Here is a 13,920-nt window from a genome sequence, read left to right on the forward strand (position 1 = left end):
CACAGAATCCACCAGATCTGTGCGTTTGCTTTTCGCACAGCCTAAGCCTCCGAGCCTGAGCCAAGCTGAGTGCGCCTTGCGCGTCGAGAATACGATGAAGAAAAAAACGGGGCGCGATGGCGCGATTGACGAAACCGGGCAAAGAGGAAAACCGCCTCAAATGGGTAATTCAATCCGTTTTTATTATTTCTTCATAATTCTGCCTCTCGTTCAGTGAGCACAGCCACTGCCACTTGCACACATACAGTCGAATGCAGAAAAAAAAACCGACAGACAAACGACATTGAGGTGATTCCTCCGCCCGGTTTTACGGTAACCGCCGCGCCCGCGGAGGTTCGGGGAGGGCACCCCCTACTACCAGGTGTGTATCGGATGTCTTTTTGTTCTAGATTTGTCACCTGTAACATCTAAGTTTCATTTAAACCGACCTTTTTGCGTCGAGCTTACCGCAGTCGCTGGCTGGCGTTGGCCAGATCTACACACTACTACAACCGGTATCCACAGCCATTACAGCCATCCATCCATCTATCCATCCCCGGCTTTCGGAATATTCTCGTTGGTGTCCTGATCTGCCGGAGGCAGCAGTGTTTTGTGTCCGGTGATAAGAACAAAGTGTGTGCACGGGTCTAATTTTTTTTTTGAGTTATCTTCTACGGGGGAAGTTTCTATCACAAAAAATATTTTATTACTGTTTTCATCGAGAACTCTACACTTACATAGCATTGTTACACAGTGTTTTGCTTTCCTTGCCGTAAATGGTACTTTTTTTCTGCCGTAGTTTGCGCGAGTGATTTTTTTTAATATTTTTACTCACTTTTAGTTTTTGTTTTAAAACTTATCACTAATATTATTCGATGATAAAGGAAATAAAAAAAAACGGGAGGAAAATAAAAATAACGGAATAGCACTAAAGCAAGGCTTCATCTTTAGCTTTAAACTTCCACTTTAAAGGGTAGAAACAATAGAAAACTAAGGAAAATTTGATTGCAAATCGGATGCAGGGTTTTTGATTATAAGAGCTCAAAATTGATAGTTAGGTTGAGTGTGTTTTTTTTTTCAGGGGATTAGGATCTTCACAAGTACTGGTTTCCAAGGGTGGGTAGATTGCGTTCGATAGCCTCTAGCACCATTCGAAATCAGTACTGGGATGAAGGATTAAACCAACCGGAGCGGGTGTCAATCACTCAGTAACAGGAGATCTACATTTTCTACTTTGCAACGTGACGTTTTGCCCAACACAATTGCACTTGCCGTGTGATTAGTTCAGGTTACATTCGAGCACAAATGTGAATTGCGCCACTGGATTTTGAAATCAATGATATTCGCGTGAATCTTCCTGTAGATCGACAGTCGGCCGAGGTCGAGCAATATAGTGAGTGAAGGCACCGAGGACCGAGAGCTGGGAAAAACGAATCTATAGGAACAAAAATATATCATGTTACAACAAACAACAAGGAATTAGTAAATGCGCTCGTTTCGAACAAGTGACCGTCTAAGAGAATATGTATATGTAAAAAAGAAAAGCGTTCCTAACACAGACATCAGCAATAGTTGATAATATAGTACGAGTAATTAAGAGTAAAAAATGGTATAAATGTGTTAACAATTGACCACAATTCTAACCGAGACGCGACGCAGCACGGGTCTCTTTTTAAATGAGTTCTAGTCTTGGACTCTGTGATTGCGGCGTTTGTTTCAGTTCGTTTTACAGTTTTCTTCTTTTTTTTTCTTTTTCTTCGGGCACTGCTGGTGGATTAACATGAGATGTTGCTGGTGCCCCATCAGCCACGAGACGCGTGATTGTGGTTTAGTTTTTCTTACCGGTTCTCTTAGTCGTTATATAACGCAAACCTTGTTCAAAAAGATTTTTGTCCCCAAGCGCGAGGACTAAACGATTGCTGGTTTTTTTTTTGTTTGTTTTCGGCCGCGACACAGCTCACAAGTTCATTTTCTTCTCCTGTATCATCTTCCAAGTATCGTTTCCTAAAGCTTTAGCAAAGTGATCGTCTACTTCCTCCTCCGAGTCCGGTCGAACGACGTGCTGCATGGTGCCGGGCTCTTTTTGGGAGGTTTTCAACTCGGGCCGTGTGTGCTGAAGCAGTTGCTGCGGCTGCGGCTGAATTAGTGCGGCTTCCGCCTTAACCTTCAAGATTGGAGTGACTTCTAGCGGTGCAATCGGAGCCGGTCTGACAACGGGATTGGGAGCAATCTGCAGCTGGCTTGCGATGCTGAAATTTGCTAGGTTGCTGCTGCTGATGCCGCTCGAACTGTTCAAACTGCTGCTTGTGCTTATTGCGCTGCTGGAACTACTGCTGCTAATACTGCTAGTACTACTAGTACTACTGTTTCTGGTATCACTGCCACTACTCTTTTGCTGAGTGGTATTATTGTTGTTAGGTCCATAAATGGACGCATAAGTATTACCTAGAGATCTTCGGAAATGCTCTTCGATAAACACATCGCAATTTACCGGAGAAAGATTATCACCTGCAGTATTTTTTATCACGATTTCACCTGAAAAAGAAATCAAACAATTTAGGATTTTAAAACAAATATTAAACAAAATATTACCATTACTATGCATGCTACTGATACGCTTTTTGATCGGTGGAGGGGGAGCCTTGGTTATCACACTTGGGCGCATGTTCAGATTAATCGGTGCGTCTGTGGTGCTGGTGCTGCTGCTCCTGGCACTACTGTTTGCGGTCTCTCCACCCGGAGAGGTGTCTCCCTGTCGATCGCAATCCTTCCGACGTACGGTCATGTCCAGCGGACATTCGGAATCCACTTGCATTGCAATGGGTGCTGGTGCAACTGCCCCCATCGGTGGCCGATGAATGTCGTAAGCGACCCGTTCATATTTGCTGGCTGGCTGTGGTTCTAATGGATGGTCAAAACACACCAACAGGTTAGCAGCACCCCGTTCAACAGAGAAATTGACAGCAGCTAACTTACCTGGACTTTCACTCGGACCAGCGCCCGGATCCTGGATCATATTGAGACGGGTTTGCACTAACTTCTTCAGGTTTGCAGCTTTATAATAACCGGATTCAAAAGAAAAATGAACAGGGATTCTTCCCTACCTTAAGTCGAACTAATTTTCTGTAAAGTTATCGGCAAACGATCTTGAGATTTCGACCGCAGCTTCTAGTGTTTAGGACAAACTTTCCTAAAGGAAAATCCGGTACAATCAGGCAATCCGTAACAATCACAGCAACAATAATGTTAACACAGCATGCGTCGAAACGAATTGAAGATAAATCAAAATGTCAAAAAAGAAAACTTCCTTCGGACGTTCTTTTTTTCCGTTCTTCCTTTTGCCCAACACTTTTATTCAACCAACCAGCCAACCGATCGTGTGTGTGATCTTCTCTTTCTCTCCGCCGCGATCAATCAGCCAACTCTTGTCCCGCTCACTTTGTCGTTTCTTTTGTGTGCAGAAAATTTCTTTTTCTCTACCTTTCACCTAAACGAACGATCGAGGCGATTTGATAGGATCGCGAGCAAGGCAGCAGGAAAAAAAAAACCGTAAAAATTAAAACGATAAACCGACTACCGATAGGTTGTGTCGAAAAGTTCCATCCGCGGTGGGCCAATCGGCAAACGGCGTAAAAACGGAAACACACACGGTCCAAACGGAACACCACGCAACCGATGGTCAACGAAACGAACGCGAATCCGAATGGTGTACAAATTTCTGCTCCTGAAAACCTCTGGCTGGCAAACTGTTGGAAACTAAGCGCAGACAACGAACCTCTCGTCCGTCGCAGAAGGAGACTGTACAAATTGAACTTGATTGTTTTGTTTTTTCTCTTTTCGTCTTGCTGTGTGTTGCGCTTTCGGTGACCGTCTGTCAATGACAAAGCCAACCGAAGGTGTGGAAATCCAGCATTGGCCGTCCTTTTCTTTTCCAGTGTACCCAACGGGTTGAATGGGATAGCTAATCTTTAATGCAGTCGAACTTCGCACTCGTAACATTTTGATGAATGATTCAATTCTTATGGGAAAGAGGAACGCAATCATCGCGAAACGCAGAGTGCCAACGCAAAGGCCATTTTTGTCCAAGACAGTTACTGGAAGGTGCTGAAATTAACCCATTATGCCCCACACATTTCCCAGCGGGGATAGAAAGTTGAAACTTTCAGAAAAATTCTCTTTTAGGTCAACTAAGAAAAAACCGCTGACATGTATTTTTAATTTTGACCCTGTGTCCCGTAACGCTACCTTGCGAAAACGCAACGCTGGGCGTTAAGGGTATACCGTTTTTGCAAATCTTCATTATTATGCATATAAATGCTTCATACTTTTTTACCGTTAAATCAAATTTGGGATTTTTTTTGTGATTTTGAGTATTAATAAATATTAAATGAACGACTTAGAGTATTACATGTTATGTTTTATGATAGATATTGAAACATTTGGGTTAAAGACCATCTTTGCACTAGACGCATAGTATGCAGTTTGAATGCTAAATGCATGTCATCGCAGATGATTAAATGCCTACCAACACGTTCCGGAAAGATTGTAACATTAAATTTGGGTCTATGAAACTGTCGTTGCCATCACTCAATTCTTCCAGATATTCCGGAGGCAAAGTTACTTTAACGATTTTATTACGCTCTTGTCACATCAGCTACTCCATCTGCCATCAGTATTTGAAGCTGCGAATTCTATGTTATTTAAACTTTTATAATGTTTCCGGGATATTTTAAATAAGCGAAAAATAAGATTTACATTCATTTGTTTACTAAAAAGCAACGACATCAAATGAAACACCGCAGCGAACGAACGAAAACAAACGTTCCCGTTCCAAATTTTGAATATCGTTAGGGGCCGTGCAATAATTATATAAGGGTTTTTTTCCTCATTTGTGAACCTCTCCCCCCTCGCCCCTGTATAAGATTTTGTAAGATTTTGGCCAATCCCCTCTCCCCCACGTGAAAAATCTTAGTAAGATTTTTTGAAACATCAAAATTCAAGTTTTATTTAAAAAGTTAGACATTGAAAGAATATTGAAACAGTCAACAAAGTTTAAACAAGTTTATAAAAACCAAAGTTCAAAGGAATTAATAAAAAACAATGTCCATTATCTGTTGTAAATCCCTTTATGGCCCACTCACGAACAGAACGTATTTCAGCATTGAGATTGTCAATAAATGTTGGTATTTGCTCAGAAACTCACTAGCGTTCACTTAATTCACATTGATCCACTCTAAATCGTCTAAACACGTGTCCTCGTCAAATAGCGTACAAAGAACTTCTTTGCCTCTTCTAGATGACACGCGGCATAGTCTTACGTTGGAATTGGCACTCCGTTGCGTCTAATGTACAGATCTGTAATGATCACCCGCGGTTTCCTTTGAAGCAAAATACGGACCCCACTCTGGTCACATGCGGCATTCAAGATCTTTAGGAACAGAAGAACAATACATCCCAAGAAACATTTTTGTTGTATACACCCCTATTCTGTATTTCGAACGAATCTTTATTTCGTTCGACTTGTTTCGAACGAATGGGCAAGATTTTGCTGGCGAAAATTTCGTTCGAAAGAACTTTCGTTCGAAATACAGAATAGCGGTGATAGTAGCTTAGCACTAGTTCCATTGGTACAGCTATACATTAGTTGAATAAGCTACTTTTAAACAAAATTGTTTCTCATGATATCATAAGGGATTTTGCGGCTGCCTTGCGGGATTGGAATAAGCAATAAATCATTGGAAAAGCTAAAAAATTTCACAGATGGCTCCAGCATAGTCATGTTCTGTCAAACACACTCGACGAACGTCTATGACCGATTGTCAAACTGCCTTGCAATCTGATTGGTCCACCTAAAAAAGACCGGTTCAGATTAACCGTTATCTACCGTCAACAACAACCGAACGGCAAGAAATTATGACGTGTAATCTGCATCAGCCTTAAAGTTTACTCTAAATATGCCACGTGGGGCTTTAGTGTCCATCTAGCGGTAAACATGAGCAAAAGCTACCTATGCAACGAAATATGTTGGAATAATCCAGCTTTCCACGAGCGATAATGGCGGCTGATGGGTACAACTTTCTGAAGGGTGCAGTTAGGTTATGAAATTCAATGCTGGAGCGTTTACTGCGGTTACTATGGAAGCCATTACGGTTGTTTGCTGATTGGTAAACATTGTTTAATTTTCGCAGATCAGCCGAAGAGGAATTTAGTTGAAGAGAAGTGAATTTTTGTGCTTTCTTAGCTATCATTTTGTGAAATAGTCTTTGCAATGGGTCAATGTGACAATATTTTAGCAAAGAATAGTTACAAAGCTGCGCTTCCGTATAACTAAATTCCTTTTCGGCTGGTCTGCGAAAACTAAACAATGTTTACATTTTTCCACTCAACCAGCAAACAACCGTAGTGGTTTCCACAGTAACCGCAGTAACCGCTCCCGCATTGAATGTCAAAACCGAGCTGTGCCCTTCAGAAAGTTGTACCAATCAGCCACCCTGATCACTCGTGGAAAGCTGGATAACATAAACCGATGACATCAGATGGCTTAAGAACAAGTAGCCCAACTGTTGTTTCCCTGAGTGCGACAGACTAAAATACTTAGCAGGTTGCTACGCCTTTCCTTGCAGTATGAAGGATTTCGACACTTCACAACTTATCAATTTAAAATTTTTTGTAACAAGTAATATGAGTTGCTATTAAAAAGGTGAATTTTTCATAATTTGTTCGTGTGTGAAAATCTTACGTAAGAAATGATTGAACCCCCCCTCCCCCCAAATAAGATTTTGTAAGATTTCACGGAACACCCCCTCCCCCCATTATGCTTTACGTAATTAGTGCACGACCCCTTACTTCCTAGCGTTGCGTTTTCGCAACGCAATGCTTCAAACCTATCTTAAAATTATAAAAATAATCAAAATTATGAAACAAGTGTTTTTTGGCAAGAAACCGATTCTTACTAACACTGATTGATAGGTCAGGCGTTAATAGAGGTAAAATCGAGTTTTATGAGCATTTTTCCTTAACTGTCTGAAAAATAGCAAAACCTGTTGTTTTGTCACAGCTGTAATTATGTTACATGTAACATCTGACCTTTGAGCAAAAACAGGTCGATTAGATTTTTTTCCAATATATCTTTGTTTCTCAGGGTCCAAGTTGATATCTTAAACAGGGCCTTCTCTAGAATCGAATGATAGTGCGTTGCGTTTTCGCAACGCTGGGAGGCAATGGGTTAAAAATGATCTACCATTATAATGTAAATTTCCCACCTTATCGATGAATTATGACCGTCGCGGACGAACTCGTCGCCATTTATTTTGTCAAGCAAATCAACGGCTTATGTGCTTTTTCCCAGCACTGGCACAGACACTGATGAAGCCTGCAAGTCGTAGGCAATATACGTCTCTGGGAATAAATATAAATAGTAGAACATCATTTGGAAAAAAAATTTCTACTTTTCTTTAATTTCAGGTTTCGTATTCTACCAAAACCTAACTCCTAACATAATGACAGTTCAGGGCATGTTTCCCATAATTGCTAGCAGTATTGTGACCGGCGTTTGAGGCCGTTCATAATTAGTGATTCATTATTTTTATAGAAAAACGTTCACTTTCAAAGCTCATTTATCTATCAGCACATTTATCTTGTTGATTGTGAATCGAAAGATTTTATTCTTTGTTGTATTTATTTGCTTGTTTAGAACTATCATTATGTTAAAACGATGAAAGTTGTGAAATCAACTAAGCTACTAAAACTTACTTTCGTATGCACACATGCCTTTCTGTAGATTCATGCTTCAATAATTGTTCTTTATTTGTTAATGCAGATTTCAACAAAAAAGTAGGATGAAAAGATAGATCAACTTTGTTGCAATAAGCATTTACGCCGATGATTTTGGTATTTCTGTTCCATTCCAACATTACTTTGGACCACAGTTTGGAGTGAACCAATAATTTCTAAATAGGATACTAAAACAAAAATTTGCACGCGTATTGTATGTTAGCATTTCGAGTTATTGGGAACCAGAAACCAGCATTTCTAGGTACGCTTTTTTATATATGGAAGCTGTCAGTTTGCTACCCCGATGACTAAGACGCTCCAAAAACTTTAGTTCAGCTTAGGTGCTAGTCAAACGAAATATATAGGTACATTAAGCTCACGTACAGTCAAGCGTGGCCAAGCGTTTTTTGCCTGCAACGAATTGAAGCTGCTAAAAAATTGTGCAGCACGTTTTCCCAAGCAATATTTTTGTTGTATAATAGCATATCAAGCCCTTATTCCAAGGTACTGTACTATAGTTGAATAAGCTATTTTTAAATAAACATGCTTGTTGGGATGTAGATTTGATAAAATCGAAAATAAAGTTAAAGAAATACTCTAGTAAAGCCAGTACATGAACGCTACTTATCTCTCTACAGCACACAAAATCGACTGCTTCAGTCAGAATTTTTGAATGGTTTTCCTATGTTCTATAATCCGGATGTTAAAAATTTGGACATTTGGTTCGTTTTCAAAATATTTACTTTCGTCAAATCAAAGCAACAAATGCGTAGTGTGCGCAAATAAACACAGCCTAGTCTGCATCGGGAACTATCGTTAAAATTGCTTATTAAGCGCTTGATTCCTTAACATTGGCTATATAACAGTTGAATAATCTACTGTTCAAATAAAATGTTTGTTGGGCAGGCCACCAGCACTGCCTCTGAACTCCTTCCATCAACCCAGGCATACTCCACCAACGCAGAAAGCGTTACACTGCCGTTTGATCATCTCGTCACGGCAACTATTTGCAAGAGAGCCATTGGCTCCGCTGGAAAAACTACACCTGTTAGTGGTAGGATTCTCCTTCTCGCTTAGGCGGACAGGCTACTCCGAGAAAAGTGTTACTAAACGTAAACGCTCACCCCGGTAGCCGAACTGTACTGGACCGGAGCGAGAAGTTGAGACGCCCCGCAATTGAATCTAACAAAACCCATCAAATACAGATTCCGCGCAGGAGACAACACCTCCGCAGTCCGACAATCGGTCTTTGAGACACTGCATACAAAATACTCGATCTACACTAAACGATATTCGGACGGTTCCAAGTCAAATGATAGCGTCGGTTTTGGTTCTTGAAGATGTTCTTAGCACCCGTCATTCGAAACCTTTGAGCGCATTCATTGACTTCGCCGCCTCCAAAAATATGGCTAAGTGAAGTACCTACAGCATCCCATATCGGTACACTTGGAGATCACCACAACAGATGGACTCGCAAATCGACAACCTTTTGATTGATGGAAGGCACTTCTCAGATAAATAGTCATCGACGATGGCGCATAGATTGTTTCTGACCACCTCCTTTTGAAGGTTAAAGTGCGCCAAAGACTTTCCTTTGTACCAACATTCGGTATCATCGCCCGGCACGGTATTAGCTGGAACGACTCAAGTCACCTAAGGTCGCTACTGTACGCGCAATCCTTGAGATTGAGGCTGAGCTGTCGGGTGAATGCCAGAGGATGTTAGACGAGAAGAATGCAGCGCGGGCGTCAATACTGCAGCATGGGAACCCGTTGAAAGGTGATACGATATACCGTGAACCTAGGTAATTCGGATTAGTTGCTAATTCCGATCCGTCAACCAAACATTAACTATTGTTCTTTATTCAATCTTCTAAAAATGGACTACTTTAGTTTATTGTTTACTAGCTGACCCGACAAACTTCGTATTGCTACAAATTAACCTGTGTTGTACATAAATCATGAATCTCGGATGATCTTTGTCACAATCTCGAGTTTTGTAAGCCCTCCAGTGGGCGGCGTTTCCGACGGCGGGTCACCGGCAACACTCGCGACCGTCTCGTCCTGAATGATCTAGTGTTACTATAGATAGTTTTTGTGGTCTTGTATTAACTAATATTTTATGGAAGAGTCTCGAATTTCTCGAGTTCGATTAGTTTTTGAGTTTCGCAAAAATTTCTGTTTTATTTGTATGAGAGTCCATATCCCCCTACCACAGGGGTGAGAGGTCTCTAACTATCGTAAAATAAATTCAAGACTCCAAAATTTGCTTGATTAGTTCTCAAGTTATAAGGAAATTTGAATTTCATTTGTATGGGAGCTCCCCTCTTAAAAGGGGAAGGGGTCGTAATTCACCATAGAAAAAATTTCTGCCATCTAAAACTCCCACATGCCAAATTTGGTTCTATTTGATTGATTAGTCTCGAGATAAGAGGAAATTTGTATTTCGTTTGTATAGGAGCCCCCCCTCTTAAAGTGGGGAGGGGTTCTAATTCACCATAGAAAATATTCATGCCCTAGAAAACTTTCACATGCCAAATTTGGTTCCATTTGCTTGATTAATTCCCGAGTTATGGAGAAATTTGCATTTCATTTGTATAGGAGCCCCCCATTCCTAAAGTGGGGAGGGGTCCCAATTCATCATAGAAAAAAAATTTGTCTCCAAAAACACCCACATGCCAAATTTGGTTCCATTTGCTTAATTACTTCTCGAGTTATGAGGAAAATTGTGTTTCTTTGGTACAGGAGCCCCCCTCTTAAAGTGGGGAGGGGTCCTAATTTACTATAGAAAATATTCTTGCCCTCGAAAACCTTCACATGCCAAATTTGGTTCCATTTGCTTGATTAGTTCTCGAGTTATGAGGAAATTTGTATGGAAGCCCCCCCCCCCCCTTTAAAGAGGAGAGGAGTTATAATTCCCCTTATAAAGAGGGGAGGGGTCTCAATTTACCATAGAATAAATTCTTGTCACCGAAAACACCCACATGCCAAATTTTGTTCTATTTGCTTATTAGTTGTCGAGTTATGCAGAAATTTGTGTTTCATTTGTATGGGAGCCCCCCCTCTTAGTGGGGGGAGGGGTTTCTAACCATCACTAAAACCTTTCCTGGCCCCAAAAAAAACCTCTACATGCATATTTTCATGCCGATTGGTTCAGTAGTTTTCGATTCTATAAGGAACATACGGACAGACAGACAGACAGACAGACAGAAATCCTTCTTTATAGGTATTGATTGATTATTTGTTACCAATCAACAGACCCAGATGGTCCTAATGATGCTTAAGTATACTTAAAATATTCACTTTAATTCTGGAACGTGGAATGTGGTAGTCGAATCCATAAGAAACTCTATTAAAGGTTCGCTGCAGACCGATGACAGCACCGTGGGTTCCATAATTAGTACGTCGAACAGGCAATCTGAATAAGGCACTATCGCGAAGAGCTCGAGAGCGGACGTTGATATTTAATTCGCCGAGAAGCGAAGGGCAATCGATGTGATTGGTTAGCAGATCAGCAATCAGCATAGGACGTGAAAGCTCTCGCCTCACTTGCATTGAGTCAAGTCCCATAAGCTGTGCACGACTTTCGTAACTTGGTAGCTGGTGTGGATTATTCCAGGGTAACCGCCGAAGAGCATATCGAACAAATCTTCGTTGGACAGCTTCGATCCTGTGTACTCCGTTGAGGTAATGAGGGTTCCAAATTACCGAGTAATATTCAAGAACTGAACGAACTGAACAAGAACTCAACGCCGCCTATATAAAGTGCTTTCTCAGATCGCCGCTAGTAAGTAGATTTGTGGGAAGTTATCAAGCTGGTTTTGCGGACGGGCGATCGACAACGGACCAAATCTTTGTACTACGACAGATCCTTCAAAAGTGTCACGAATACCAAGTTCCTACGTCCCACCTATTCATAGATTTCAAGGCCGCCTGCGACCGTGAAGAGCTATGGAAGATCATGGATGCAAACGGCTTTCCCAGGAAACAGGCTAGACTGATTATGGCCCGTTTGAAACGCGCAGGCGACTTCGATAAGGTGATGGTATTTCCAGTCTCTTGTTCAACATCGCGCTAAAAAGTGTTATGAAACGTTTTTAACATGCGGTGCACTTCAATAAATCTAGCCATTAAATCGTTATCAAATCCGCTGCTTTATCGATACCCTCGATTAGAGTGACTGTATACAGAGCGGCGACAATGTCAAAATTGGAATGATAATTATCTGTCAGTGTCATTCCAATCGAGCAGACGACCTATCCAACGCGTATGCAGGAAAGAGAAAGAAAAACCTTGGAAAAACCGCATTGCATACATTTGGGATGACTTGTCGCCACTCTGTATATAGTCACTCTACCCTCGATATATGTCTCGCGAAGTGTCGATATTAGCTTTATCGATACTATTTAAGGCGGCATTCTAGGATTTGGAAATGCAACAGACAAAAAAGGAATTTATAGAAATTAATCAATAAAAACATGTTGAGCAAAGAGACTGCCTCTAAAACACTCATATAACTCAGTTCAAATGATTCGGCCAACATATTGTTAATTTCGGGTTGAACATACATCATATATGCACATGTATACGCATCGATGCCATTCTTCATTATCCTTTATCAATGTTAAAAGATACAATGATATCAAAACAGAAGTTGTTTTAGATAAATATCTGCGAAGAAAATTAAAGTTTTTGCGATACTTTCATACTAAACAAAATTTAGTGTAATATCTTTAAAGATTTTTATCAAATTAATGACAAAGAAAATGTTTTAAATGCGAGTATCGATCTATGAAGAAGTTCAAATATTCGTATCGATATTATTGAAAATTAAACGTAAAGATTTATCGTCACAAAGCTTTATTTTTGTATAAAGAACTACAAAGGAATTTCACGAGTGGTTGACCGGGATACCCTCTTCCTCGTGCCAACAGATTTCTTACGAACGCGCTTAAACCTAGTTTAATTTGGGTTTGGGTTTAATGGGTTTTTGTGCCGGCTTGAAAACTGCCATGTGTGCATTTCAAGGCGGCTTTTCCCAATCAACAACATTATTCATTAAGACATTTCTGTCGGATGAATTATACAAATAAATAACAAATAACAAATAATAACAAATTTGATGTCAGTGTTAGGGAAGTGTGCCAGAAAAAATGCTCGTTGTCCCAACAGATCGCAAATTCTTTACTGCGAGACGATTAAACCTACTGTGTAACCTGACTCATAACAATTATACGTTATATACGGGGGAGGGTCTCGTAACTCACAAACTTTGTGGTTTTACGTTTAATTGATCATAAATTCCAATTGAGCATACAAATGTCAACTATATAACATAAGAAATTACATGTTTACTCCAAAAATAAAAGCATGAGAGATTTTAGCATTCCGGAAATAGGAGTTCGTTATGAGTCAGGTAACACAGTAGGCGAATTTGATATCTGTGTCGGAAAAATGTGGTACAGTTGTAATGTACGGTTATAATATGACTCTGTTTGAATACGCATGCTTACCGTTTCATTAGAAGTGTAGTGAAAAAATGTGCTGTTGATAAAATAGGACTGAATTGGTAAAATCCCTTCAACGTGGGGAACCATAGGTAATAAAAACAATCTTTAATTTCTGTAAGGTAGCAGGCAAGCAATAGTTTGTGTTCTTGATTTTGTTCAATTGTTTCCAAATGCACATAGAAATAACTCTGAAATCTTTTGAGGATTGAACGTATGCAATGTTACTACTTTGATAAATGTTACATACAACGCATGACTTACGTAGTCCTGCGTCATCTATATATGCGGTCGTGTCTTGTACACAACCCCTCTGATTTTCTTTTACAATTTGGACAATCACAATTTGTTGGTTTCGAATTCTTATAAGAAGCACAACAGAAGCTGTGCTGGCTGTATGTGTGTTGCAAATGCGAAGAGAAAGTGAGAAAATCGTGCAGCCGTCGGTGATACGATTTTTGACACATGTTTCATTCAGCAAAACGTAAATAATAGTAAGCGAAGCGAGGAAGAAACGCGTCTGAGAGTGAGCGAGAAATAACGGAAACAAGAGTAAGCGGAGTAAGCACTTGCCCAGCCCACACCATCAGTTCAGTACCGAAACCGAAGACTACCTTCTATCAAGATGAGATAGAAAGGCAACTCTCACCAAGGTGACACCT

At 40.4% G+C, this 13,920-nt stretch overlaps 1 protein-coding gene across 1 annotated transcript; it reads right to left on the reverse strand.

Annotated features, from left to right (window-relative positions):
- Nucleotides 1-667: 667 nt before the first annotated feature.
- Nucleotides 668-3,758, reverse strand: LOC128734993 (osteocalcin 2-like). The gene is made up of 3 exons (XM_053829438.1): nucleotides 2,956-3,758; nucleotides 2,572-2,880; nucleotides 668-2,514 (listed from the first exon to the last, which is right to left on the reverse strand). Exons 1-3 carry the CDS (start codon nucleotides 2,993-2,995, stop codon nucleotides 1,937-1,939), a joined length of 927 nt encoding a protein of 308 aa, XP_053685413.1. The 5' UTR covers nucleotides 2,996-3,758; the 3' UTR covers nucleotides 668-1,936.
- Between the last annotated feature and the right edge of the window lie 10,162 nt (nucleotides 3,759-13,920).

The sequence above is a fragment of the Sabethes cyaneus genome, chromosome 2 (assembly GCF_943734655.1).
Source record: "Sabethes cyaneus chromosome 2, idSabCyanKW18_F2, whole genome shotgun sequence".
Taxonomy (NCBI): domain Eukaryota; kingdom Metazoa; phylum Arthropoda; class Insecta; order Diptera; family Culicidae; genus Sabethes; species Sabethes cyaneus.